The sequence below is a fragment of the Thermobia domestica genome, chromosome 2 (genome assembly GCF_964235325.1).
Source record: "Thermobia domestica chromosome 2, izTheDome1.hap1.1, whole genome shotgun sequence".
NCBI classification, from domain to species: domain Eukaryota; kingdom Metazoa; phylum Arthropoda; class Insecta; order Zygentoma; family Lepismatidae; genus Thermobia; species Thermobia domestica.
The window spans coordinates 259,621,910-259,647,842 of NC_137455.1; the positions used below are offsets into that span (position 1 = coordinate 259,621,910).

The window sequence follows — 25,933 nt, forward strand, 5'->3', positions numbered from 1 at the left end:
AAGTTGAAATTGTGCAAGGGGACTCACTAAGAAACTGGGTAAACTCAAGGAATGTCACTAGTGGGATCCCATGATCGATATTGAAATGTGGCCAATGTGTGTGTTGATATCAACATGCAACTAATGGTCAAATGTCAATATGTCCCACAACTGCTGGGACACAGTCCCACGTGCGAAAACTAGGAAAATAAAGTTGTACATCCTGCTATAACATCTGGTGCACTTTTTGGTAGAACGTAACTAGAACACGATTGTATCAATGTCCCTTTTTGTTTGGAACATTGTCCCACAGTCGACACATATCACAAGAAATCTCTTAATCCATGGTTCAAATTATGATAGAGCGTGAAAATAACAAACTTGTATCATGTCCCACGTCTTTCGGGACATATAACTTACTCGAAATATAGGAAAATACCTCCAGAAATTCGTACCTTACACACAGTGCACATGCCAAGACAAAGACTAAAATGAACCAATTTGGCATATGTAACACTACTGCTAGAACACCATACATATGAAAAATAAAACGACATGAGAAATAGGAAGAAACGTCTTAAAGCTCTGATTGTTTAAAACTGTGCAGTAGGAGTAACAAAATGAAATATACAAGCATGTCGGGAGGCTGTACAAGAGCGCTTGCCAAACAAAGTGGGTACTCCTCAAAGAAATGAATACAGAGAAAGTGAGGCTTCCTGGAAGCCTCAGGGCTAGAGCGCTTGCTTTAGCTCGCGCGGTTGCAGTTTCCAATCCTACTGGGAGCCCACGGCCTCAGATTCAAGACACGAGTAGTTATTTTCCTATTTTTCGCAAGTGGGACGGTGTCCCAGCAGCAGTGGGACATGTTGACATTTGTCCATTAGCTACATGTTGATATCAACACACACATTTGCCACATTTCAATATCGATCATGCGATCCCACTACTGACATTCATTTAGTCAATTACCCACTACAGTTTCTTAATGAGTCCCCTTGCACAATTTCAAATTCGCCTCAGTTGTTGCATCCTTATTGGTATGCAACCGTGCAGATCACATTGCATCCGATTGATGAAATATTATTGGTGAATTGGCAATGGCTTTCATGTTCTTGACGCTAATCCTTACATTTCCGACGCTTTGAACTCACGTTTACTGACTATGAGTGCATTTTTTGGACAGTTTTCGTTAGTGTTTTAACACATGTGAATCACCCTGCTTCATCTGTTGTGCTCTACCGCCAATTCAGAAGTCTTTCTAGAGCATTTGAGTACAAATTCGCTATACTTAATACTCAGAACGTCACTGTTGGCCAGCATCCGTACCTGGCGATTATGCAACCACACACAACGAGCATGAAGGTGTCCGCCATTTTGTATTTGTTCCAGATATCGACTTAATACAAACAAATTATTGTTACCTGGTAGAATCCCTATCAATTCATATCCATTTAGACCAATTTTCATTTGGCAGATTACCCGGGACTCCCTACGTTCCTTTGGGGAATACCTTGCGCGTGCATGGTAGGATTGTGAAACATGCGAAATTCAATACAGCAGGTATAACTTCTTCAGTGAATTTATTACCCGCCCTCTTTACGTTGGATAGTTTCCGACCTATTGGCGTTTGAAAGTAATTTTCCCACGCTTTCGCCACCTTCTAGATCTGAAACTATGTCCGATAGCCGAAAGTTCAAGAGAACTTTTTCTCTTGTTTCAGTGGCAGGAGTCACCTCCCAAGAGTTGTAACACTTATTTTGCAAACCCGATATATACTGTACATAAAGGGACACGCTGAGTGTAACTCAGATTTATGACACAGTCCAGGCTATGGACCCTGCCATATATCTTCAGTCTCTCCAAAATTTGACTCGGCACGTGATTCGAAGCCCGCGATCGGTCTTCTAGAGATTTCCTCAGTTTCAGAACCAAATGACGTGATGGGTCCGTCTCCAAAGGCCAAGGTCGTCTTTGTTCCACGACGACTAACGCTGAAACCTAAAAGGCTTGATTTCTACCACTACCGGTTTGGATAGAGAGAAGATGGATGCTAGGATCATTGCAAACATCCGCTTCTCGCTTTTACCGTTTTTGGCGTATGATGGTTATACTGAAACCAGAAATGGTTTATTTCTACCACTTCCATTTTCAGTACGGGGTTGATAATTGAAATTTTGGGACAGATAGTCTACATATACTTTTAAGAAAGTAAAATGAATTTTTATTTTTGGTCTGTAGTAATGTAATTTAATTCTGTATATATTAATACTAATTTTAGTAAATTAAGTTTTTTAGCTTACCAATTTGATTAGTTTTAAGTGTCTTTTTCTGATTATCTTTGTTCTTCTTTCTTGCCGCAGCCTTTCCCTTTTTCCCGGCAGATTTGAGCGTGTCATTCAATCTCTTTACCTTCCTCTTCGATGTTTTTGTACTCGACTGTTTTCGCTGTTGCTTTTTACTTCTGTTTAGATTCTTCTTTTTTGCTTGACTTGTCAGAAATGCTTCTACAGGAGATTTCGGACTAAAGTTTTCCTCATGAGAAGCTGATTTCTTCCTAAAATAAAATGTAATCTCTAAAGAAACAGTATGTACGTGGTGCGCACCAAAACTACGTTTAGTCATAGTTCAAAAACTAATAAGGGTAGATTAATATAATTATACATGAACTAACTTTAGATTATAAATCTCAAATCTGTAACCTTTTTGTCTTCTACTTGTTTTTATTTTGTAAAAACTTTTTTTAATGCGGACCTCATAGAGTGGATTTTCTCGTAGACGCGCCTAATAGCTTTTCCTATATGTTGTTAAAAAGGTGTCGATATTCGCCGATTAGAAAGTGAACTTTCAAGTGTACAACTTCTTTGTATAGATGAACACTGGTTAGCTTCGAACATCAGCAGTGCTGTTAGCTTAAGTGGTTTCAACTTTGTAAGTTATTACGCTCATACAATCTAAAATCAAGACGGTGTTGCAATTTTAGCTCGTACATTTTTAAATTCAATCGAGATTGACGTACGGAGATTCTGCATCGAAACACATTGTGAACTTGCTACATTAAAACTTGATGAATTAAATATTTGTATTGTATGTATGTATAGGGACCCTGCTGATTACTTAAGAACTTTCTTTGAAGAATGTGGAAAAACTTCTCACGAGACTATGCATGAAGTTTAAAATCATAGCTCTTCAAGTGATATAAACATCGATAAATTAACACTTTCAACTGAATAATCGGTTTAAAAATTTGTTAAATTTATATGACCTGCATGCTATTGTCAATGTACCACTCTTAGATTTTCTGATCATGAAGCTATTTATTGTAAAATAGCTGCGATAAACATTTAAAGAAAAATCAAAAACCGTTAATGAGAATTACAATTTTTTCAAATGAAAATATAGATTATTTCTTTTTTCTATTATCTCATGAATATTGGAACACTGGTATAATTTGTCCAGAGCTAATGATAAATTCAATTATTTTATTGATACTTTTCTGCATAATTTTAATATAGCCTTCCCATTACAGTTACACAAAGGCACTAATAAAAACGCGCAAAGGTGGGTTGCGCGACGAATAAAAATTTCTAAGCAAAAAGTTATATATTACATTAAACTTATGAAAACTTTCACAAATTTACCAGTTAAATTTAAAGCAAATATAGAAACACACAATAAAATACATGAGAAAGTTATTCGAGCAGCCAAAAGAATTCACAATGAAATATTATATATAGATGTAAAAGTAAAATGAAATTGTGTCGAACGCAATAAACAAATCCACAAAGAGTAACCCAATGCGTAAAATATCGCTAGTAAATTATTGGAATAATTCTTTCGCTGATTCTACTGCCATTACTGAAGCTTAAATGATTATTTTCTTAATGTATGTTTACCACCTGGAATATCGGATATTGGTATAGGGGGAAAAATCTCGTGTAATAGGCATGGTATGTTTGTGACTCCGATAACTGAAGAGAAGCTATTGATCTGTATCAGAATCAATTCTAGGTCTTGTTCTGCGAGTATAGATGAAGTCCCGTCCATAGTTACTAAATAAAAAAAGTGCACATTTAATAGGAAAGCATCTCTGCTATGTTGTAAATATATCATTTCAATTAAGTATGTTTCTTGAAATATTAAAGATAGCAAGTTATACCTTTGTACAAAAAAGGAAATATTCATTATGTCCAATACTACAGACCTATTTCTATTCTATTTGTTTTCTCGAATATCTTTGAATCAGTAACGCTATCGCGATTGAAAAAAATTATATCCTACCATAATGTGATTTCAACTTCTCAATATGGTTTTAAAAAAAACAGATCAATCAATACTGTACTGTTTACCTCATTACAGAGATTTCTAATATTCTTGAAAAGAAAAAATACGTAGTAGGCTTATTTGCCGATTTTTCTAAAGTTTTGATAGTGTATAACATTCTCTTCTATTGAACAAACTTCAGAAGACGGCATTAGAGGTATAGTGCATAAATGGTTTTCCTCGTACTTGACGAACAGAAAATAGGTAGTTCAAAGAAGTAAAACAGTTAGCAATATAGAAGTCGCATTTTCCTCCAAAACCGCTGCTATCTCCGCAGATGTTTCTGAAGGCTCAATTCTTGGGCGAGTTCATTTTTTGCTGTGCATAAACGATCTTGTTCAATTACAATAAACAACAGACTGACATGGGATGAACCTATTGTTGATCTAAATAAAAGATTAAACACTGTTTTGTGATTTATAGACTGGTTCTGTTTCAAAACAAACTTTACTTTCATTATATTATGCTAGCTCCAATTTTTATTAAGTTTTGGAATTATTTTCTAGGAAGCATTCTATAGTGCTACTGTTTTTCCCTTAACGAATTAAAGCATTTTTATTCACGTAAATGTACATTCATACGACACTCGATAAAAGAATAACATATACACGTTGTATCAAAATTATGTCTGTACTAAGAAAAGTGCTTTTATTATGTCCAATAAATTATACAATAAGATTTAGACTCACTTTAAGGTTATTCAAACCATACCAATATTCATCAGGGGCGGATCCAGGACCGACTTCTGGGGGGGGGCGATTGGTTGTCATACTGCTACTTTTAAGGGCTCCAAACTTTGGGATGGGTTTTATTTATATATATAAAATAAGAAAGTTTCCTCTTCTGGGGGGGGCGATCGCCCCGATCGCCCCCCCCCTGGATCCGCCCCTGATATTCATAAAAGTTATTCAAATTTTTGAGTCACAAAGTGTAGTACAATGTTAATGAATATTTAACTGACACTACGTAAAGTTACTCAAATATCTCAATATTAATGACAATTCCTATGTACTGGTCTCTGACCGCTTACGTACGAAATTGGATAAATAAATTGAAACTGAAATGGAAATTATTGATGTCTTGATGTGCAACTGACAATAATTAATATGAAAGACTGCTATTCTGAATAGTTTTAATAAAAAATCACTAGAAGAGTCACGCTGCACGCTTCCCAGATGCATGTCCACTGTGTGGATAAATTATTTTAAAAAAAATGCGTAGAATATGTTATACTTACTTAAACAGAGCATCGGAAGATTCTCTTGTAGTCTCTTGGTTCACATTCTCCTTTCCTACTGTAAAAGAAAGGGTATACGAGAATATGAGTAAATATGATAAAACATTTTAAACTGAGTATTAACAACAAAAATATTCAACAAATAGTATCACTATTATTGCATATAGGTCACTTGCTGAGAGCTGATAACCTTTAATGCACTTTTGTTCATCAGGAACCTCTTACTTTTTAATGTAAGAATTGCCCATTTCAACATCGTCAATCAATTAGAATTTTTTCCCCTCATTTATCTTATATTATATCCTTAACTAGCATCAATTACTCGATTCGTTGGGTTAAATAAAGAAAAAATAGTAATATGTTCCGTTGGTCAGTCACTTTTTACTATTACTAAAGCGCTCTCTGATATAGATTATTTTCGATGATTTTTATATTTCTCTTCTTTCCTCCTTCGCAATGTTGTGTGGCTGAATTTAGATTTAAACGGCATTGGAAGTGTCACTGTTCATCATATTGACCCCGGAAACTGGATTCGGCACTAATATCGATTATTTTCGATAATTTTTATGTATTTCCCTTTCCCTTACCCTGTGTTGCGGGGCACGGCATCGGAAATCTCATTGGTCATCTCAATGACCCCGAAAACTATTAATTCGACACTGATATCGGCCATGTTCGATCATTTTTATATATCCCCTTCCTCCCTCACCCCATCTCCCAAGCTACAGGGCTGAATTTGGATTTAAAGGGCATCAGAAGTGTCACTGTTCATCTCAGCGACCCCGAAAACTGTGGATTCGGTACTAATATCGGTCACTTTCCATGATTTTATATATTTCCCCCTCCCCATATTACGAGGCACGGCATCAGAAGTGTCACTGTTCATGTCAGTGACCACGAAAACCATGGATTCGACACTGATAATGGTCATTTTCGATTATATATATATATATATATATATATATATATATATATATATATATATATATATATATCTTTTCACCCCCTCCCCAAATTACAAGGCTTAATTTGGACGTGAACAGGATCGAAAGTATCACTGTTCAACTCAGCAACTCCGGAAACTATGGAGTCGACACAATATTCGTCATTTTCGCCCCAAGCTGCGAGGCTGAATTTGAATTTAACCCTTTCGGCATCCGGGGTTTTTGGGGTATTTTTTAGACTTTCAGTCAAGCAGCTACTGCATCGTCACTATTTATCCTAGGATCATAGTTCATACCTCATTCTCTTCAGAATGGAGCTGGTTTTCAAATGGTACCACTTGCATTCTCATACCATATACCAGGAGAGGGAAAAGTGATGTCATAGGGAAAATTTCGGAGGGAAATTTTTTTCACACTTTGGGCCTCTCTGGAACGGCCCTGTGTAAACGTAGAGATCTCAAACAAATCTGATAAATAGTACTTGGTAGACTGAATGTGTGTGCCAAATTTCAAGTTTCTATCTTGAATACTAAGGGCGGGAGAAATTTTATCAAGAATCTCCACAACGCTCCAAATTACCACAAAACACCATGATCTCAGGTAAAAAATTTCCTGAGATCTCTATTTACCCTAGGACTATAATCCGCCAATCATTCTCTTCAGAATAGAATTGCCTTTCAGACGGTATGACTCACGTGTCTCCATCATGTATCTAAGGCGTAAAATCCCGAAGAAAGGAATTTTTTGATAAAAATATCCTTTTTTCAAAACTTTTTACCCATTTGGATACCCCTTGTTTTAACGCAGAAATCTAAAAAAAATCTGGTAAATACTACTCGGTGGACTGAATGTTTGCAAAATTTCAATCTTCTAAGTGTAAAAATAAGCCCGACAAAAAATAATGAACAATAAAATAATAAAAATAATAAAAGAAAATATATATTTTAGAATTATGACGTCATCACCTCCTATGTCTCGACGCAGGAAGGTGTCAAACCATACGTAAGGTCTTCTACAATGCCCCTGGACTTGAAAAACAAAACAAAAAGAAAAAAAAAAAACGGACGAAAAAGTTTAAACAGGAGAGTTATAACGCAATGTACCATGAAACACCCATATGGTATAAATTGTACCATCGGATCCCCAAAGGGTTAAACAGCCTCGGAAATCTCAGCGACCCCGAAAACTATAGATCAGACACTAAAATCAGTCATTTTCGATCATTTGTAAATGTCTCTCTCCCTTCCCTCCTTTAAGTTGCACCGTGAAAGTGATATGACAAAAAAACATCTCAGGTCCGAACATCATCTATGCTGAAAATTTAAATGAGATCTGTCGGGTGGTTCAAAAATGATGAAGTCACAAAGACAGTTACTTTCATTTATATAGGCCAACATAGACAGGTTTCACTGTATATATATATATATATATATATATATATATATATATATATATATATATATATATATATATATATATATATACAGTGAAACCTGTCTATGTTGGCCACCGACGGTTCCATCGAAAAGTGGCCAACTTATAGAAAATAAGTGTGATTTGTGTATTTTTAGAATAGGATTTCTAGTATTACTTGATTGTAAAATTTTAATAAGCAGTGGCACGACAGCTACTTAGAGTAATCATAAAAAGTACAGTACTAGATAATGTTACTATAGTATGTTTAATATATGTGCATACCTTTCTCTTCCTGAAAACTAGTCTGGTATATTGGATTATTCGGATTGAAAACACAATAACAAACAACTATGAAATAGAAGCGGATATACGCAGTTATTGAAATTGATTATAACTGCGTACATCACGCGCACACTGAGTTATTCAGATAGAAAACAAGAAAAGCTAAGGTATAAATTGAGAAAATCATATGCAATTTTTATGACTTTTTTTTCGGTTGTTACTGAATGGTGGTTCATTCTAGACGTATTTGTTTTATTCTTTGTGGCAGATACGCACATTTAATATTGTAGTTAACTACCTCTTGTTAATGAGCCATAAGTGTTTCCCTCGGAGCAAAAGAAGTTTTGAGAAAATCTTGAGGGAATTCATATCTCAAAAACTCCGCTATCTTGACAAGCCAACAGGTGCCAATAGTTGACAATTAAGATGGTTAGTTTTAACCTTGAGAATTTTCCGGAATTACTAACGCTCCCCACTGATGAAAGGAGCCGATATAGCTAATGGTTTTACCAAAACAGACAGGGTAAACAAATACATACAACCATTTCCTGAATTTCTGTACGTGCCTTTTCTTATTCACATCTTCCTTCACCACCCTTTTATGAGGGTAGTCTTCTGGCCATTGACCTCCAAGAGCAAATCGAGGGAATCTTTGCTTCTTTTCTCCAGTCACAAATACAGAACATCTGCTTCTCATGTGGGAATTTGAAAAATAACAAAACTGTATTTTGCGTGGCCAAGATACGCAGGTAAATTTATCATTATCATCATAGGGCAACGTTGCTTCAGTGTGGCCAAGTTCCAAGATAGACAGGTGGCCAACTTATAGAGTAGTAAGTAACGAATGTCTTATGGGAAAATGCAGGTTCAAAACGAACTAGGCCAAGATAAGCAGGTGGCCAACTTATAGAGGTGGCCAAGTTGACAGGTTTCACTGTATATATATATATATATATATATCCCCTCTCCCCCTCGCCTAAGTTGCATCGTCAAAGTAAAATGATAAAAATCGTCCGAGGCCCGAACCTCATCTATGTTGAAAATTTGATTGAGATAAGGCATTTTTTCTCAAATAACGTCTTCACTAATTACTAATTGATGTGATGGAATGCACGTCTACTAATTATAAATATAAATCGTAAAGCGCTCAAAAGACAAAATCTGCGAATAGTTTCTGCGAAAAATCTGTACTCCTTATCTCTTCCTCGGCTCATCTGAACAAGAGTTGCTGCTACATAAAGTAAGTAATGTATAAAGTTCTTTGTTTGTCCATCCTGTAGAGTAAAAGCGATGGAAAAAGAAAAAATCCAAGTATTAAATTATAAACTCGTACCATCTACGGCATGAACAAACAAAGAACTTCATACATCATACTTCTTATCCAGCAGCAAGTGTTCTTCGCATGCACCAAGGAAGAGGTGACAATACTATACACAAATCTTGTCTTTTGAATATTTCAAAGTATGATTTTTTTTTTAAACAGTTAATGTTTTGATTATCTTGCTTCCTCTTTCTTTCACTAACTCCAAGGTATCTCTCCAATTTCTTCATTTGTTCTCTCATATTATCAATTAAATACAAGTACTTGAAATATTGCACGCACGAAATATGGAATTTACTGTTGTAATCCTTCACCTTTTTTAAGTTTTTGATCCTGTCTCGTTTCGCTTACAATATTTCATACGATATAGAAACGCATTTCTTAATTCCTTTCTCACTGCTTTTTCTTTCATTTCGTATGTTACTACAGATGTTTTCAAATTCGCCCTCTGGCAACATAAATACTTTACTGTCTTCGCCCTCAACGTATAGACTACGAGATCCGTTATGTTCTTGTAACTCCTAAATATACCTACTTAAAACTCTATTTCTATTACTATCTTCCCATTCTTAATTTCTACTATTAACAAACAATATGAGCAGTAAATTCATATGCCTAAAGCTTGTTCGAATTACATGTCAAGGTGATTCAGGACCGAATGTTATAAACACAGAATGCGATAAGGAATGTAATTCTAAACAAAAAGTTACCATACTCATGTGTTCTATATCTAATAGTTTTCGCGTGAGGGGCAGTTGAACTTTTTGATTATTTGTAACTCAACAACATGCATTAAAATACGTAGAGGACATGTATATCTTTCTGGCATATATTATCACTACGATTGAGTCTTCAGTAGTTTGCTGTTTAACCTTCCAGGAAAAGAAAACAGTGTCTAGCGTTTTCGGCTATTTTTGTCCAATTAATCTCCGAAAAAATGCAATGTCTACTTCTAAACATACACAGTGCCTCCAGCCGAGAATACTTTCCCATGTCCAGGCATGGTTTGCTCTGTGTGTGTAGTTCTCGGATAGATATTACATTTTTCTTGGATCATTTTAGTTAATTCGGACGCCAATAGGTCGGAAACTATCCAACGTAAAGAGGGTGGGTAATAAATTCACTGAAGAAGTTATACCTGTTCTATTGAATTTTGCATGTTTCACAATCCTACCATGCACGCGCAAGGGATTTCCCAAAGAAACGTAGAGAGTCCCGGATAACCTGCCAAATGAAAATAGGTCTAAATGGATATGAATTGATAGGGTTTCTACCAGGTAACAATAATTCGTTTGTATTAAGTCGATATCTGGAACAAATACAAAATGGCGGACACCTTCATGCTCGTTGTGTGTGGTTGCATAATCGCCAGGTACGGATGCTGGCCAACAGTGACGTTCTGAGTATTAAGTATAGCGAATTTATTCTCAAATGCTCTAGAAAGACTTCTGGAGTGTTGGTAGAGCACAACAGATGAAGCAGGGTGATTCACATGTGTGAAAACACTTAACGAAAAATGTCCAGAAATGCACTCATACTCAGTAAACGTGAGTTCAAAGCGTCGGAAATGTAAGGATTAGCGTCAAGAACATGAAAACCATTGCCAATTCACCAATAATATTTCATCAATCCGATGCAATGTGATCTGCACGGTTGCATACCAATAAGGATGCAACAACTGAGGCGAAGTTGAAATTGTGCAAGGGGACTCACTAAGAAACTGGGTAAACTCAAGGAATGTCACTAGTGGGATCCCATGATCGATATTGAAATGTGGCCAATGTGTGTGTTGATATCAACATGCAGCTAATGGTCAAATGTCAACATGTCCCACAACTGCTGGGACACAGTCCCACGTGCGAAAACTAGGAAAATAAAGTTGTACATTCTGCTATAACATCTGGTGCACTTTTTGGTAGAACGTAACTAGAACACGATTGTATCAATGTCCCTTTTTGTTTGGAACATTGTCCCACAGTCGACACATATCACAAGAAATCTCTTAATCCATGGTTCAAATTATGATAGAGCGTGAAAATAACAAACTTGTATCATGTCCCACGTCTTTCGGGACATATAACTTACTCGAAATATAGGAAAATACCTCCAGAAATTCGTACCTTACACACAGTGCACATGCCAAGACAAAGACTAAAATGAACCAATTTGGCATATGTAACACTACTGCTAGAACACCATACATATGAAAAATAAAACGACATGAGAAATAGGAAGAAACGTCTTAAAGCTCTGATTGTTTAAAACTGTGCAGTAGGAGTAACAAAATGAAATATACATGCATGTCGGGAGGCTGTACAAGAGCGCTTGCCAAACAAAGTGGGTACTCCTCAAAGAAATGAATACAGAGAAAGTGAGGCTTCCTGGAAGCCTCAGGGCTAGAGCGCTTGCTTTAGCTCGCGCGGTTGCAGTTTCCAATCCTACTGGGAGCCCACGGTCTCAGATTCAAGACACGAGTAGTTATTTTCCTATTTTTCGCAAGTGGGACGGTGTCCCAGCAGTTGTGGGACATGTTGACATTTGTCCATTAGCTACATGTTGATATCAATACACACATTTGCCACATTTCAATATCGATCATGCGATCCCACTACTGACATTCATTTAGTCAATTACCCACTACAGTTTCTTAATGAGTCCCCTTGCACAATTTCAAATTCGCCTCAGTTGTTGCATCCTTATTGGTATGCAACCGTGCAGATCACATTGCATCCGATTGATGAAATATTATTGGTGAATTGGCAATGGCTTTCATGTTCTTGACGCTAATCCTTACATTTCCGACGCTTTGAACTCACGTTTACTGACTATGAGTGCATTTTTTGGACAGTTTTCGTTAAGTGTTTTAACACATGTGAATCACCCTGCTTCATCTGTTGTGCTCTACCGCCAATTCAGAAGTCTTTCTAGAGCATTTGAGTACAAATTCGCTATACTTAATACTCAGAACGTCACTGTTGGCCAGCATCCGTACCTGGCGATTATGCAACCACACACAACGAGCATGAAGGTGTCCGCCATTTTGTATTTGTTCCAGATATCGACTTAATACAAACAAATTATTGTTACCTGGTAGAATCCCTATCAATTCATATCCATTTAGACCAATTTTCATTTGGCAGATTACCCGGGACTCCCTACGTTCCTTTGGGGAATACCTTGCGCGTGCATGGTAGGATTGTGAAACATGCGAAATTCAATACAGCAGGTATAACTTCTTCAGTGAATTTATTACCCGCCCTCTTTACGTTGGATAGTTTCCGACCTATTGGCGTTTGAAAGTAATTTTCCCACGCTTTCGCCACCTTCTAGATCTGAAACTATGTCCGATAGCCGAAAGTTCAAGAGAACTTTTTCTCTTGTTTCAGTGGCAGGAGTCACCTCCCAAGAGTTGTAACACTTATTTTGCAAACCCGATATATACTGTACATAAAGGGACACGCTGAGTGTAACTCAGATTTATGACACAGTCCAGGCTATGGACCCTGCCATATATCTTCAGTCTCTCCAAAATTTGACTCGGCACGTGATTCGAAGCCCGCGATCGGTCTTCTAGAGATTTCCTCAGTTTCAGAACCAAATGACGTGATGGGTCCGTCTCCAAAGGCCAAGGTCGTCTTTGTTCCACGACTAACGCTGAAACCTAAAAGGCTTGATTTCTACCACTACCGGTTTGGATAGAGAGAAGATGGATGCTAGGATCATTGCAAACATCCGCTTCTCGCTTTTACCGTTTTTGGCGTATGATGGTTATACTGAAACCAGAAATGGTTTATTTCTACCACTTCCATTTTCAGTACGGGGTTGATAATTGAAATTTTGGGACAGTAAGTCTACATATACTTTTAAGAAAGTAAAATGAATTTTTATTTTTGGTCTGTAGTAATGTAATTTAATTCTGTATATATTAATACTAATTTTAGTAAATTAAGTTTTTTAGCTTACCAATTTGATTAGTTTTAAGTGTCTTTTTCTGATTATCTTTGTTCTTCTTTCTTGCCGCAGCCTTTCCCTTTTTCCCGGCAGATTTGAGCGTGTCATTCAATCTCTTTACCTTCCTCTTCGATGTTTTTGTACTCGACTGTTTTCGCTGTTGCTTTTTACTTCTGTTTAGATTCTTCTTTTTTGCTTGACTTGTCAGAAATGCTTCTACAGGAGATTTCGGACTAAAGTTTTCCTCATGAGAAGCTGATTTCTTCCTAAAATAAAATGTAATCTCTAAAGAAACAGTATGTACGTGGTGCGCACCAAAACTACGTTTAGTCATAGTTCAAAAACTAATAAGGGTAGATTAATATAATTATACATGAACTAACTTTAGATTATAAATCTCAAATCTGTAACCTTTTTGTCTTCTACTTGTTTTTATTTTGTAAAAACTTTTTTTAATGCGGACCTCATAGAGTGGATTTTCTCGTAGACGCGACTAATAGCTTTTCCTATATGTTGTTAAAAAGGTGTCGATATTCGCCGATTAGAAAGTGAACTTTCAAGTGTACAACTTCTTTGTATAGATGAACACTGGTTAGCTTCGAACATCAGCAGTGCTGTTAGCTTAAGTGGTTTCAACTTTGTAAGTTATTACGCTCATACAATCTAAAATCAAGACGGTGTTGCAATTTTAGCTCGTACATTTTTAAATTCAATCGAGATTGACGTACGGAGATTCTGCATCGAAACACATTGTGAACTTGCTACATTAAAACTTGATGAATTAAATATTTGTATTGTATGTATGTATAGGGACCCTGCTGATTACTTAAGAACTTTCTTTGAAGAATGTGGAAAAACTTCTCACGAGACTATGCATGAAGTTTAAAATCATAGCTCTTCAAGTGATATAAACATCGATAAATTAACACTTTCAACTGAATAATCGGTTTAAAAATTTGTTAAATTTATATGACCTGCATGCTATTGTCAATGTACCACTCTTAGATTTTCTGATCATGAAGCTATTTATTGTAAAATAGCTGCGATAAACATTTAAAGAAAAATCAAAAACCGTTAATGCGAATTACAATTTTTTCAAATGAAAATATAGATTATTTCTTTTTTCTATTATCTCATGAATATTGGAACACTGGTATAATTTGTCCAGAGCTAATGATAAATTCAATTATTTTATTGATACTTTTCTGCATAATTTTAATATAGCCTTCCCATTACAGTTACACAAAGGCACTAATAAAAACGCGCAAAGGTGGGTTGCGCGACGAATAAAAATTTCTAAGCAAAAAGTTATATATTACATTAAACTTATGAAAACTTTCACAAATTTACCAGTTAAATTTAAAGCAAATATAGAAACACACAATAAAATACATGAGAAAGTTATTCGAGCAGCCAAAAGAATTCACAATGAAATATTATATATAGATGTAAAAGTAAAATGAAATTGTGTCGAACGCAATAAACAAATCCACAAAGAGTAACCCAATGCGTAAAATATCGCTAGTAAATTATTGGAATAATTCTTTCGCTGATTCTACTGCCATTACTGAAGCTTAAATGATTATTTTCTTAATGTATGTTTACCACCTGGAATATCGGATATTGGTATAGGGGGAAAAATCTCGTGTAATAGGCATGGTATGTTTGTGACTCCGATAACTGAAGAGAAGCTATTGATCTGTATCAGAATCAATTCTAGGTCTTGTTCTGCGAGTATAGATGAAGTCCCGTCCATAGTTACTAAATAAAAAAAGTGCGCATTTAATAGGAAAGCATCTCTGCTATGTTGTAAATATATCATTTCAATTAAGTATGTTTCTTGAAATATTAAAGATAGCAAGTTATACATTTGTACAAAAAAGGAAATATTCATTATGTCCAATACTACAGACCTATTTCTATTCTATTTGTTTTCTCGAATATCTTTGAATCAGTAATGTTATCGCGATTGAAAAAAATTATATCCTACCATAATGTGATTTCAACTTCTCAATATGGTTTTCAAAAAAACCGATCAATCAATACTGTACTGTTTACCTCATTACAGAGATTTCTAATATTCTTGAAAAGAAAAAATACGTAGTAGGCTTATTTGCCGATTTTTCTAAAGTTTTGATAGTGTATAACATTCTCTTCTATTGAACAAACTTCAGAAGACGGCATTAGAGGTATAGTGCATAAATGGTTTTCCTCGTACTTGACGAACAGAAAATAGGTAGTTCAAAGAAGTAAAACAGTTAGCAATATAGAAGTCGCATTTTCCTCCAAAACCGCTGCTATCTCCGCAGATGTTTCTGAAGGCTCAATTCTTGGGCGAGTTTATTTTTTGCTGTGCATAAACGATCTTGTTCAATTTACAATAAACAACAGACTGACATGGGATGAACCTATTGTTGATCTAAATAAAAGATTAAACACTGTTTTGTGATTTATAGACTGGTTCTGTTTCAAAACAAACTTCACTTTCATTATATTATGCTAGCTCCAGTTTTTATTAAGTTTTGGAATTATTTTCTAGGAAGCATTCTATAGTGCTACTGTTTTTCCCTTAACGAATTAAAGCATTTTTATTCACGTAAATGTACATTCATACGACACTCGATAAAAGAATAACATATACACGTTGTATCAAAATTATGTCTGTACTAAGAAAAGTGCTTTTATTATGTCCAATAAATTATACAATAAGATTTAGACTCACTTTAAGGTTATTCAAACCATACCAATATTCATAAAAGTTATTCAAATTTTTGAGTCACAAAGTGTAGTACAATGTTAATGACAATTCCTATGTACTGGTCTCTGACCGCTTACGTACGAAATTGGATAAATAAATTGAAACTGAAATGGAAATTATTGATGTCTTGATGTGCAACTTACAATAATTAATATGAAAGACTGCTATTCTGAATACTTTTAATAAAAAATAATAGTTTTAATAATAGAAGAGTCACGCTGCACGCTTCCCAGATGCATGTCCACTGTGTGGATAAATTATTTAAAAAAATGCGTAGAATATGTTATACTTACTTAAACAGAGCATCAGAAGATTCTCTAGTAGTCTCTTGGTTCACATTCTCCTTTCCTACTGTAAAAGAAAGGGTATACGAGAATATGAATAAATATGATAAAACATTTTAAACTGAGTATTAACAACAAAAATATTCAACAAATAGTATCACTATTATTGCATATAGGTCACTTGCTGAGAGCTGATAACCTTTAATGCACTTTTGTTCATCAGGAACCTCTTACTTTTTAATGTAAAAATTGCCCATTTCAACATCGTCAATCAATTAGAATTTTTCCCCTCATTTATCTTATATTATATCCGTAACTAGCATCAATTACTCGATTCGTTGGGTTAAATAAAGAAAAAATAGTAATATGATCCGTTAGTCAGTCACTTTTTACTATTACTAAAGCGCTCTCTGATATAGATTATTTTCGATGATTTTTATATTTCTCTCCTTTCCTCCTTCGCAATGTTGTGTGGCTGAATTTAGATTTAAACGGCATTGGAAGTGTCACTGTTCATCATATTGACCCCGGAAACTGGATTCGGCACTAATATCGATTATTTTCGATAATTTTTATGTATTTCCCTTTCCCCTACCCTGTGTTGCGGGGCACGGCATCGGAAATCTCATTGGTCATCTCAATGACCCCGAAAACTATTAATTCGACACTGATATCGGCCATTTTCGATCATTTTTATATATCCCCTTCCTCCCTCACCCCATCTCCCAAGCTACAGGGCTGAATTTGGATTTAAAGGGCATCAGAAGTGTCACTGTTCATCTCAGCGACCCCGAAAACTGTGGATTCGGTACTAATATCGGTCACTTTCCATGATTTTATATATTTCCCCCTCCCCATATTACGAGGCACGGCATCAGAAGTGTCACTGTTCATGTCAGTGACCACGAAAACCATGGATTCGACACTGATAATGGTCATTTTCGATTATATATATATATATATATCTTTTCACCCCCTTCCCCAAATTACAAGGCTTAATTTGGACGTGAACAGGATCGAAAGTATCACTGTTCAACTCAGCGACTCCGGAAACTATGGAGTCGACACAATATTCGTCATTTTCGCCCCAAGCTGCGAGGCTGAATTTGAATTTAACCCTTTCGGCATCCGGGGTTTTTGGGGTATTTTTTAGACTTTCAGTCAAGCAGCTACTGCATCGTCACTATTTATCCTAGGATCATAGTTCATACCTCATTCTCTTCAGAATGGAGCTGGTTTTCAAATGGTACCACTTGCATTCTCATACCATATACCAGGAGAGTGAAAAGTGATGTCATAGGGAAAATTTCGGAGGGAAATTTTTTTCACACTTTGGGCCTCTCTGGAACGGCCCTGTATGAACGTAGAGATCTCAAAAATATCTGATAAATAGTACTTGGTAGACTGAATGTGTGTGCCAAATTTCAAGTTTCTATCTTGAATACTAAGGGCGGGAGAAATTTTATCAAGAATCTCCACAATGCTCCAAATTACCACAAAACACTATGATCTCAGGTAAAAAATTTCCTGAGATCTCTATTTACCCTAGGACTATAATCCGCCAATCATTCTCTTCAGAATAGAACTGCCTTTCAGGCGGTACCATCCACATGTCTCCATCATGTATCTAAGGCGGGAAAATCCCGAAAAAGGGATTTTTTGGTCTAAATATCCCTTTTTCAACTTTTAGCCCCTATGGACCCCCCTGTTTCAACGCAGAAATCTGAAAAAAATCTGGTAAATTCTACCCGGTGGACTGAATGTTTCTGCATAATTTTAATCTTCTAGGTGCAAAAATAAGCCCCCGAAAAAAAAAATACCGAAAATGTCCCATATTCCCCTATACAGAAGTATATTTTGATAAAAATTCCCTGACATTCCAAATTACCCTAGGGTCATGTTTCGCCCATCATTTTCTTCAGAATAGAACTGCCTTTCAGACGGTATGACTCACGTGTCTCCATCATGTATCTAAGGCGGGAAAATCCCGAAAAAAGGGATTTTTTGGTATAAATATACTTTTTTTCAACTTTTAGCCTTTCTGGACCCCCGCCCCCCTGTTTTAACGCAGAGATGTGAAAAAATTTGATAAATACTACTAGGTGGGCTGAATGTTTATGCACAATTTCAATCTTCTAGGTGCAAAAGTAAGCCCGCCAAAAAATATATATACCGACAATGTACCATATTCCCGTATACAGAAGGATATTTTGTAAAAATTCCCCGAGACATCCCTAATTACCCTAGGGTCATGTTTCGCCAATCATTCTCTTCAGAATAAAATTGCCTTTCAGACGGTATGACTCACGTGTCTCCATCATGTATCTAAGGCGTAAAATCCCGAAGAAAGGAATTTTTTGATAAAAATATCCTTTTTTTAAAACTTTTTGCCCATCTGGATACCCCTTGTTTTAAGGCAGAAATCTAAAAAAAAATCTGGTAAATACTACTCGGTGGACTGAATGTTTGTGCAAAATTTCAATCTTCTACGTGCAAAAATAAGCCCGACAAAAAATAATGAACAATAAAATAATAAAAATAATAAAATAAAATATATATTTTAGAATTATGACGTCATCACCTCCTATGTCTCGACGCAGGAAGGTGTCAAACCATACGTAAGGTCTTCTACAATGCCCCTGGACGTGAAAAACAAAACAAAAAGAAACAAACAAACAAAAAAAAAAAAAAAAAAAACAGACGAAAAAGTTCAAACAGAAGAGTTATAACGCAATGTACCATGAAACACCCGTATGGTACAAATTGTACCATCGGATCCCCAAAGGGTTAAACAGCTTCGGAAATGTCAGCGACCCCGAAAACTATAGATCCGACACTAAAATCAGTCATTTTCGATCATTTGTAAATGTCTCTCTCCCTTCCCTCCTTTAAGTTGCACCGTGAAAGTGATATGACAAAAAAACATCTCAGGTCCGAACATCATCTATGCTGAAAATTTAAATGAGATCTGTCGGGTGGTTCAAAAATGATGAAGTCACAAAGACAGTTACTTTCATTTATATATATATATATATATATATATATATATATATATATATATATATATATATATATATATATATATATATATATATACAGTGAAACCTGTCTATGTTGGCCACCGTCGGTTCCATCGAAAAGTGGCCAACTTATAGAAAATAAGTGTGATTTGTGTATTTTTAGAATAGGATTTCTAGTATTACTTGATTGTAAAATTTTAATAAGCAGTGGCACGACAGCTACTTAGAGTAATCATAAAAAGTACAGTACTAGATAATGTTACTATAGTATGTTTAATATATGTGCATACCTTTCTCTTCCTGAAAACTAGTCTGGTATATTGGATTATTCGGATTGAAAACACAATAACAAACAACTATGAAATAGAAGCGGATATACGCAGTTATTGAAATTGATTATAACTGCGTACATCACGCGCACACTGAGTTATTCAGATAGAAAACAAGAAAAGCTAAGGTATAAATTGAGAAAATCATATGCAATTTTTATGACTTTTTTTTCGGTTGTTACTGAATGGTGGTTCATTCTAGACGTATTTGTTTTATTCTTTGTGGCAGATACGCACATTTAATATTGTAGTTAACTACCTCTTGTTAATGAGCCATAAGTGTTTCCCTCGGAGCAAAAGAAGTTTTGAGAAAATCTTGAGGGAATTCATATCTCAAAAACTCCGCTATCTTGACAAGCCAACAGGTGCCAATAGTTGACAATTAAGATGGTTAGTTTTAACCTTGAGAATTTTCCGGAATTACTAACGCTCCCCACTGATGAAAGGAGCCGATATAGCTAATGGTTTTACCAAAACAGACAGGGTAAACAAATACATACAATCATTTCCTGAATTTCTGTACGTGCCTTTTCTTATTCACATCTTCCTTCACCACCCCTTTATGAGGGTAGTCTTCTGGCCATTGACCTCCAAGAGCAAATCGAGGGAATCTTTGCTTCTTTTCTCCAGTCACAAATACAGAACATCTGCTTCTCATGTGGGAATTTGAAAAATAACAAAACTGTATTTTGCGTGGCCAAGATACGCAGGTAAATTTATCATTATCATCATAGGGCAACATTGCTTCAGTGTGGCCAAGTTCCAAGATAGACAGGTGGCCAACTTATAGAGTAGTAAGTAACGAATGTCTTATGGGAAAATGCAGGTTCAAAACGAACTAGGCCAAGATAAGCAGGTGGCCAACTTATAGAGGTGGCCAAGTTGACAGGTTTCACTGTATATATATATATATATATATATCCCCTCTCCCCCTCGCCTAAGTTGCATCGTCAAAGTAAAATGATAAAAATCGTCCGAGGCCCGAACCTCATCTATGTTGAAAATTTGATTGAGATAAGGCATTTTTTCTCAAATAATGTCTTCACTAATTACTAATTGATGTGATGGAATGCACGTCTACTAATTATAAATATAAATCGTAAAGCGCTCAAAAGACAAAATCTGCGAATAGTTGCTGCGAAAATCTGTACTCCTTATCTCTTCCTCGGCTCATCTGAACAAAAGTTGCTGCTACATAAAGTAAGTAATGTATAAAGTTCTTTGTTTGTCCATCCTGTAGAGTAAAAGCGATGGAAAAAGAAAAAATCCAAGTATTAAATTATAAACTCGTACCATCTACGGCATGAACAAACAAAGAAATTCATACATCATACTTCTTATCCAGCAGCAAGTGTTCTTCGCATGCACCAAGGAAGAGGTGACAATACTATACACAAATCTTGTCTTTTGAATATTTCAAAGTATGATTTTTTTTTTTAACAGTTAATATTTTGATTATCTTGCTTCCTCTTTCTTTCACTAACTCTAAGGTATCTCTCCAATTTCTTCATTTGTTCTCTCATATAATCAATTAAATACAAGTACTTGAAATATTGCACGCATGAAATATGGAACCTACTGTTGTAATCCTTCACTTTTTTTAAGTTTTTGATCCTGTCTCGTTTCGCTTACAATATTTCATACGATATAGAAACGCATTTCTTAATTCCTTTCTCACTGCTTTTTCTTTCATTTCGTATGTTACTACAGATGTTTTCAAATTCGCCCTCTGGTAACATAAACACTTTACTGTCTTCGCCCTCAACGTATAGACTACGAGATCCGTTATGTTCTTGTAACTCCTAAATATACCTACTTAAAACTCTATTTCTATTACTATCTTCCCATTCTTAATTTCTACTATTAACAAACAATATGAGCAGTAAATTCATATGCCTAAAGCTTGTTCGAGTTACATGTCAAGGTGATTCAGGACCGAATGTTATAAACACAGAATGCGATAAGGAATGTAATTCTAAACAAAAAGTTACCATACTCATGTGTTCTATATCTAATAGTTTTCGCGTGAGGGGCAGTTGAACTTTTTGATTATTTGTAACTCAACAACATGCATTAAAATACGTAGAGGACATGTATATCTTTCTGGCATATATTATCACTACAATTGAGTCTTCAGTAGTTTGCTGTTTAACCTTCCAGGAAAAGAAAACAGTGTCTAGCGTTTTCGGCTATTTTTATCCAATGAATCTCCGAAAAAATGCAATGTCTACTTCTAAACATACACAGTGCCTCTGACCGAGAATACTTTCCCATGTCCAGGCATGGTTTGCTCTGTGTGTGTAGTTCTCGGATAGATAATACATTTTTCTTGGAACATTTTAGTTAATTTAAATGTTTCGACTAATTCTTTTCGACTTATTCTCAAATCTGAATAATCTTGTCGGTAATTCTGTGTGATAAGTGTCTTTTAAATAATTATTTTATTATTGTAAAAATAAGTTTCATTAGCCTTAATAGTATTGTTTCCTTTTTAGCTATTCAATTTACATATTATTGCTACTTCGTATTTAATGTATTAACATTAGTATAACTGACACAAATATTTACTAATCAGTTATAATAATAATAATAATAATAATAATAATAATAATAATAATAATAATAATAATAATAATAATAATAAATATTAATTTAAATTTGTTAAAATGATTCAAAAAACCTAAAAATATTTATTATTTACAAAACAGCACTAAAAATATCAAATCTTTCAGCTTGTTTCCTGTGTCAAATATTACATTTATACGGTAACACCCGTTGCAATTGCCACCTGCTTAATTTGGATGCTATCATGGAACCACGCAGATATAATTACAGTGAAACTTGTGAATAACGATGCGATAATAATGTGCAGTAAATATTAATTACAAATATAAACATATGCTACTATTGAAATACCGTTCTCGGTATTCACATTACGAGGACGATGACGGGAATATCCATTTCTGTAAACAAATAAAAGTATTGTTGTCAGATGTATTTATATGTGCTACGAAATATACTACATATGTGGTAATTTTCTTCTCAAGCATATCTTATTCCGCTGCAAAAGTCCTTTAATTACATACTGAATGAATTAAAACAAACTAATTCAACAGAAATACGCAACATGAGTATTAAATACTGAAAACTTATGGTGAACAGAAAGGAAGAAAACCAAATTGAGCCTTCTACTGTTCTGTCTGGTGATTCATCAGGACATTCATGTTAGACAAATACACTTTGTGAGGAAGGTGTTTTCTTTCTACTGCACTGCATCAGACTTATTTTCAAATTGTGGAAAGTATGTTCTGTGCTAAATACGTATGATCTGAAAAGTGCGTTATGAAGTAACTACTAAAATGTTCGAGGAGAAAGGAGGCTGTTCGTATATTTATCTGAGAATTTCTGTAAGAGGCGGTCTTATCCCACAATAATACATTTTCGGGGCAATTATATTGGTTGCCCACCTGTAAGGATCTGCAGGCCTACTTCAGAAGCTTATCAGAATCTTCTTCCACAGTCACCATCGTTGATGTGTAATGTATTTTTTACACAATATTTACACAGTAAACAGTTTGAAATAGCTAATGTATAAACAAATAAAAATGCCTTCCCCCGTACTCTCTCATTGGTAAAAGCTGGCATGAACAAAAATTCTGATCCAAAACATTGCCACCGACATTGTCAAACCATAATTTTGCATCTATTATTAATAGTTTCATGATAATTTAATTTTAGTCATGTAAATGCTACTGTATAAATTCGGAATCATGCATTACACACCGAGAATACTACCTGTGCCAGCAATGAAGTTAAGCTTTTGGATTCTCACCGACTTCTCAAGTGGGCCTTTAGAAGGTTACAGGGTATACAGAAAAAATCTTAAAGCAAGATGTTGCCGCTAAAAATCCCACAAACCAAATTTAAATGTGGCCGAAACCTCATGGGACAAAAGCTCGCCTCGCCAAAACCTCCCGAAACAATATCTCGTTGGGAGTTTACGATCACCTATATGCAATGACTTCCCTGAATCAAAATAATAATAATCGAAAAATAAGAAAGAGTTAACTACATGGAATCAGAATTTTTTTTTTTTCAGACAGTAGAAGCAGAAAAAAATGAGGGGCTCGAAATGAATAAATATATAGGGTGGAAAATCTGACTTGAAACGCCCTTGAAATTTTCAGAAAACGATGAAATTTTGCACGACGCAAATATCGACAGAGGGACATTGTTTGACATACTCTGAACTACCACCAGTTTAATTCAAATCCGTATGTTAAACGAACACTTATAAGTGACGACACTACAGTGTCACAAATCTCTACCTCGCTTGGATTATTTCTGTTGTAGAAACCTCCAAAATTTGCACGTTTTTGATACTCTAGCATTCATAGTTTGTAACATTGAATAATAAATTTGGTGTTGTAGGATTCAGTTATATGAAAACTACGTAATATTTGAAACTATGTAATAACCTGACGTAGTGTCATTTGAAGATATAAAACTTTATGTTGAATTGGCAACATTACTAATCTGGTGGTATTGAAGAGTATGTCAAACAATGACCTTCTATGAATATTTGTATATGGAAAGATTTTATAGTTTTAAAAGTTACAAATAAGATGTTTTCTAAAAGTACTGGAGATGTTTGAGAAATGCCTTCGGGTCTCACCCTAAACAAAGAGAAAATCCCAATCTACACTTCCTCGCAGGCGTCTTAGTCAGCTAACGTAGGTGCGAACTGACTCACTTCCGGAATAAGGAGTCAACCTCTACGAGGTGTCAACGGCTTCCTCGGAGAGTGGATCAACCGGTAGAGATCAGGGCGCTTTCTTGTCCTTAGGAGGTGAAAGTGTCCAAAAGGCGGGTGAACCGGTGCTTATCGGTATGGAATTGTGGAAAGGAAATGGGAATATTACCACATTATTTTTTCCCAGGAGGGACGAAAAAGAAGAATAAATTTAATGATGGTTCTTTCTGAAGTAAAACATTTCGAAGGTAAAATAGTCCCCCGTTCGGATCTCCGGGTGAAAACTGCTCGAGGAAGAATCTTACATTTAGCATAGGAACTTGCAACGTACGAACTTTACGAAGTGCGAGTAAACTTGAAAATTTAACAATGGAAATTTATAAATGTAATGTGAACATAATGGATTTGAGTGAAGTGCGATGGTAGAAAAGGGTGATATAGTATCGTGATATTAAACTATATTCTATTTGGGTGTCGTTAAGGCCGTATATGGTGTCGCGGTAGCAATGAGGAACAAAATAGCAAAAAGCGTAACCAAATATATATATATCAAAAAATTAAAATAAAAGTGACTGTCTTTGTGACTTCGTCACGCTTAAACCACCCGACAGATCTTAACCAAATTTTCAACATGAGGTTCAGATATGAGGTGGTTTTTATCATATTACTTTAACTGTAGAACTTAGGGGAGGGGTAAGGGAGGGGATAAACCTATAAAAATAAATGAAACTTAATAACTCTTGAGCTACCAGATCTATCTTGATCAAACTTAAATCATAGATAAGGTTCGGGCCTGGGATGTTTTCGTTATTTCACTTTTACGGTGCAACCAAGGGGAGGGGGAGGGGAAGGAAAGATATATATATATGTAAAAAGAATAGAAACAAAAGTGACCGTCTTTGTGACTTCCATCACGGTTAAACCACCCGACCGATCTTTTAAAAAAAAATTCAATATGATGAACTTCGGACCTGGGGTGGTTTCTACCGTCACTTTGACGGTGGACCTTGGGGGGAGGGGGGACAAGATATATAAAAATATATAAAACCTAATAACTCTTGAACCACTCAACCGATCTCAATCAAATTTTCAATATAGATGAGGGTCGGGCCTTGGGTATATTTTATCGTTTCACTTTGACAAGCCAACGTAGAGGAGGGGAAGGAGTGAGATATATGTAAAAAAAAAAAAAAAAAAAATAAAAACAAAATAAAATAAAATAAATAAATAAATAAAAATGATTGTCTTTGTGACTTCATCACTCTTGAACCACCCGACCGATCTCAATCAAATTTTCAACATACATGAGTTTAAGGGGAGAGGGATTACTTTAGGTTAT

The 25,933-nt window shown here is 35.3% G+C and overlaps 1 protein-coding gene across 1 annotated transcript in view; it reads right to left on the minus strand.

The window, feature by feature from the left end:
* Positions 1–23,368, minus strand: part of LOC145679404 (uncharacterized) — an 82,333-nt gene extending 58,965 nt beyond the window's left edge. Inside the window, exons 1-4 of the mRNA XM_081749986.1 lie at positions 23,331–23,368; positions 13,463–13,716; positions 5,537–5,594; positions 2,280–2,533 (exon numbers count right to left, since the gene is read on the minus strand). Of these exons, the coding sequence (XP_081606112.1) occupies positions 2,280–2,533; positions 5,537–5,594; positions 13,463–13,716; positions 23,331–23,368 (604 nt within the window). The remainder of the gene's footprint in view (positions 1–2,279; positions 2,534–5,536; positions 5,595–13,462; positions 13,717–23,330) is intronic.
* Between the last annotated feature and the right edge of the window lie 2,565 nt (positions 23,369–25,933).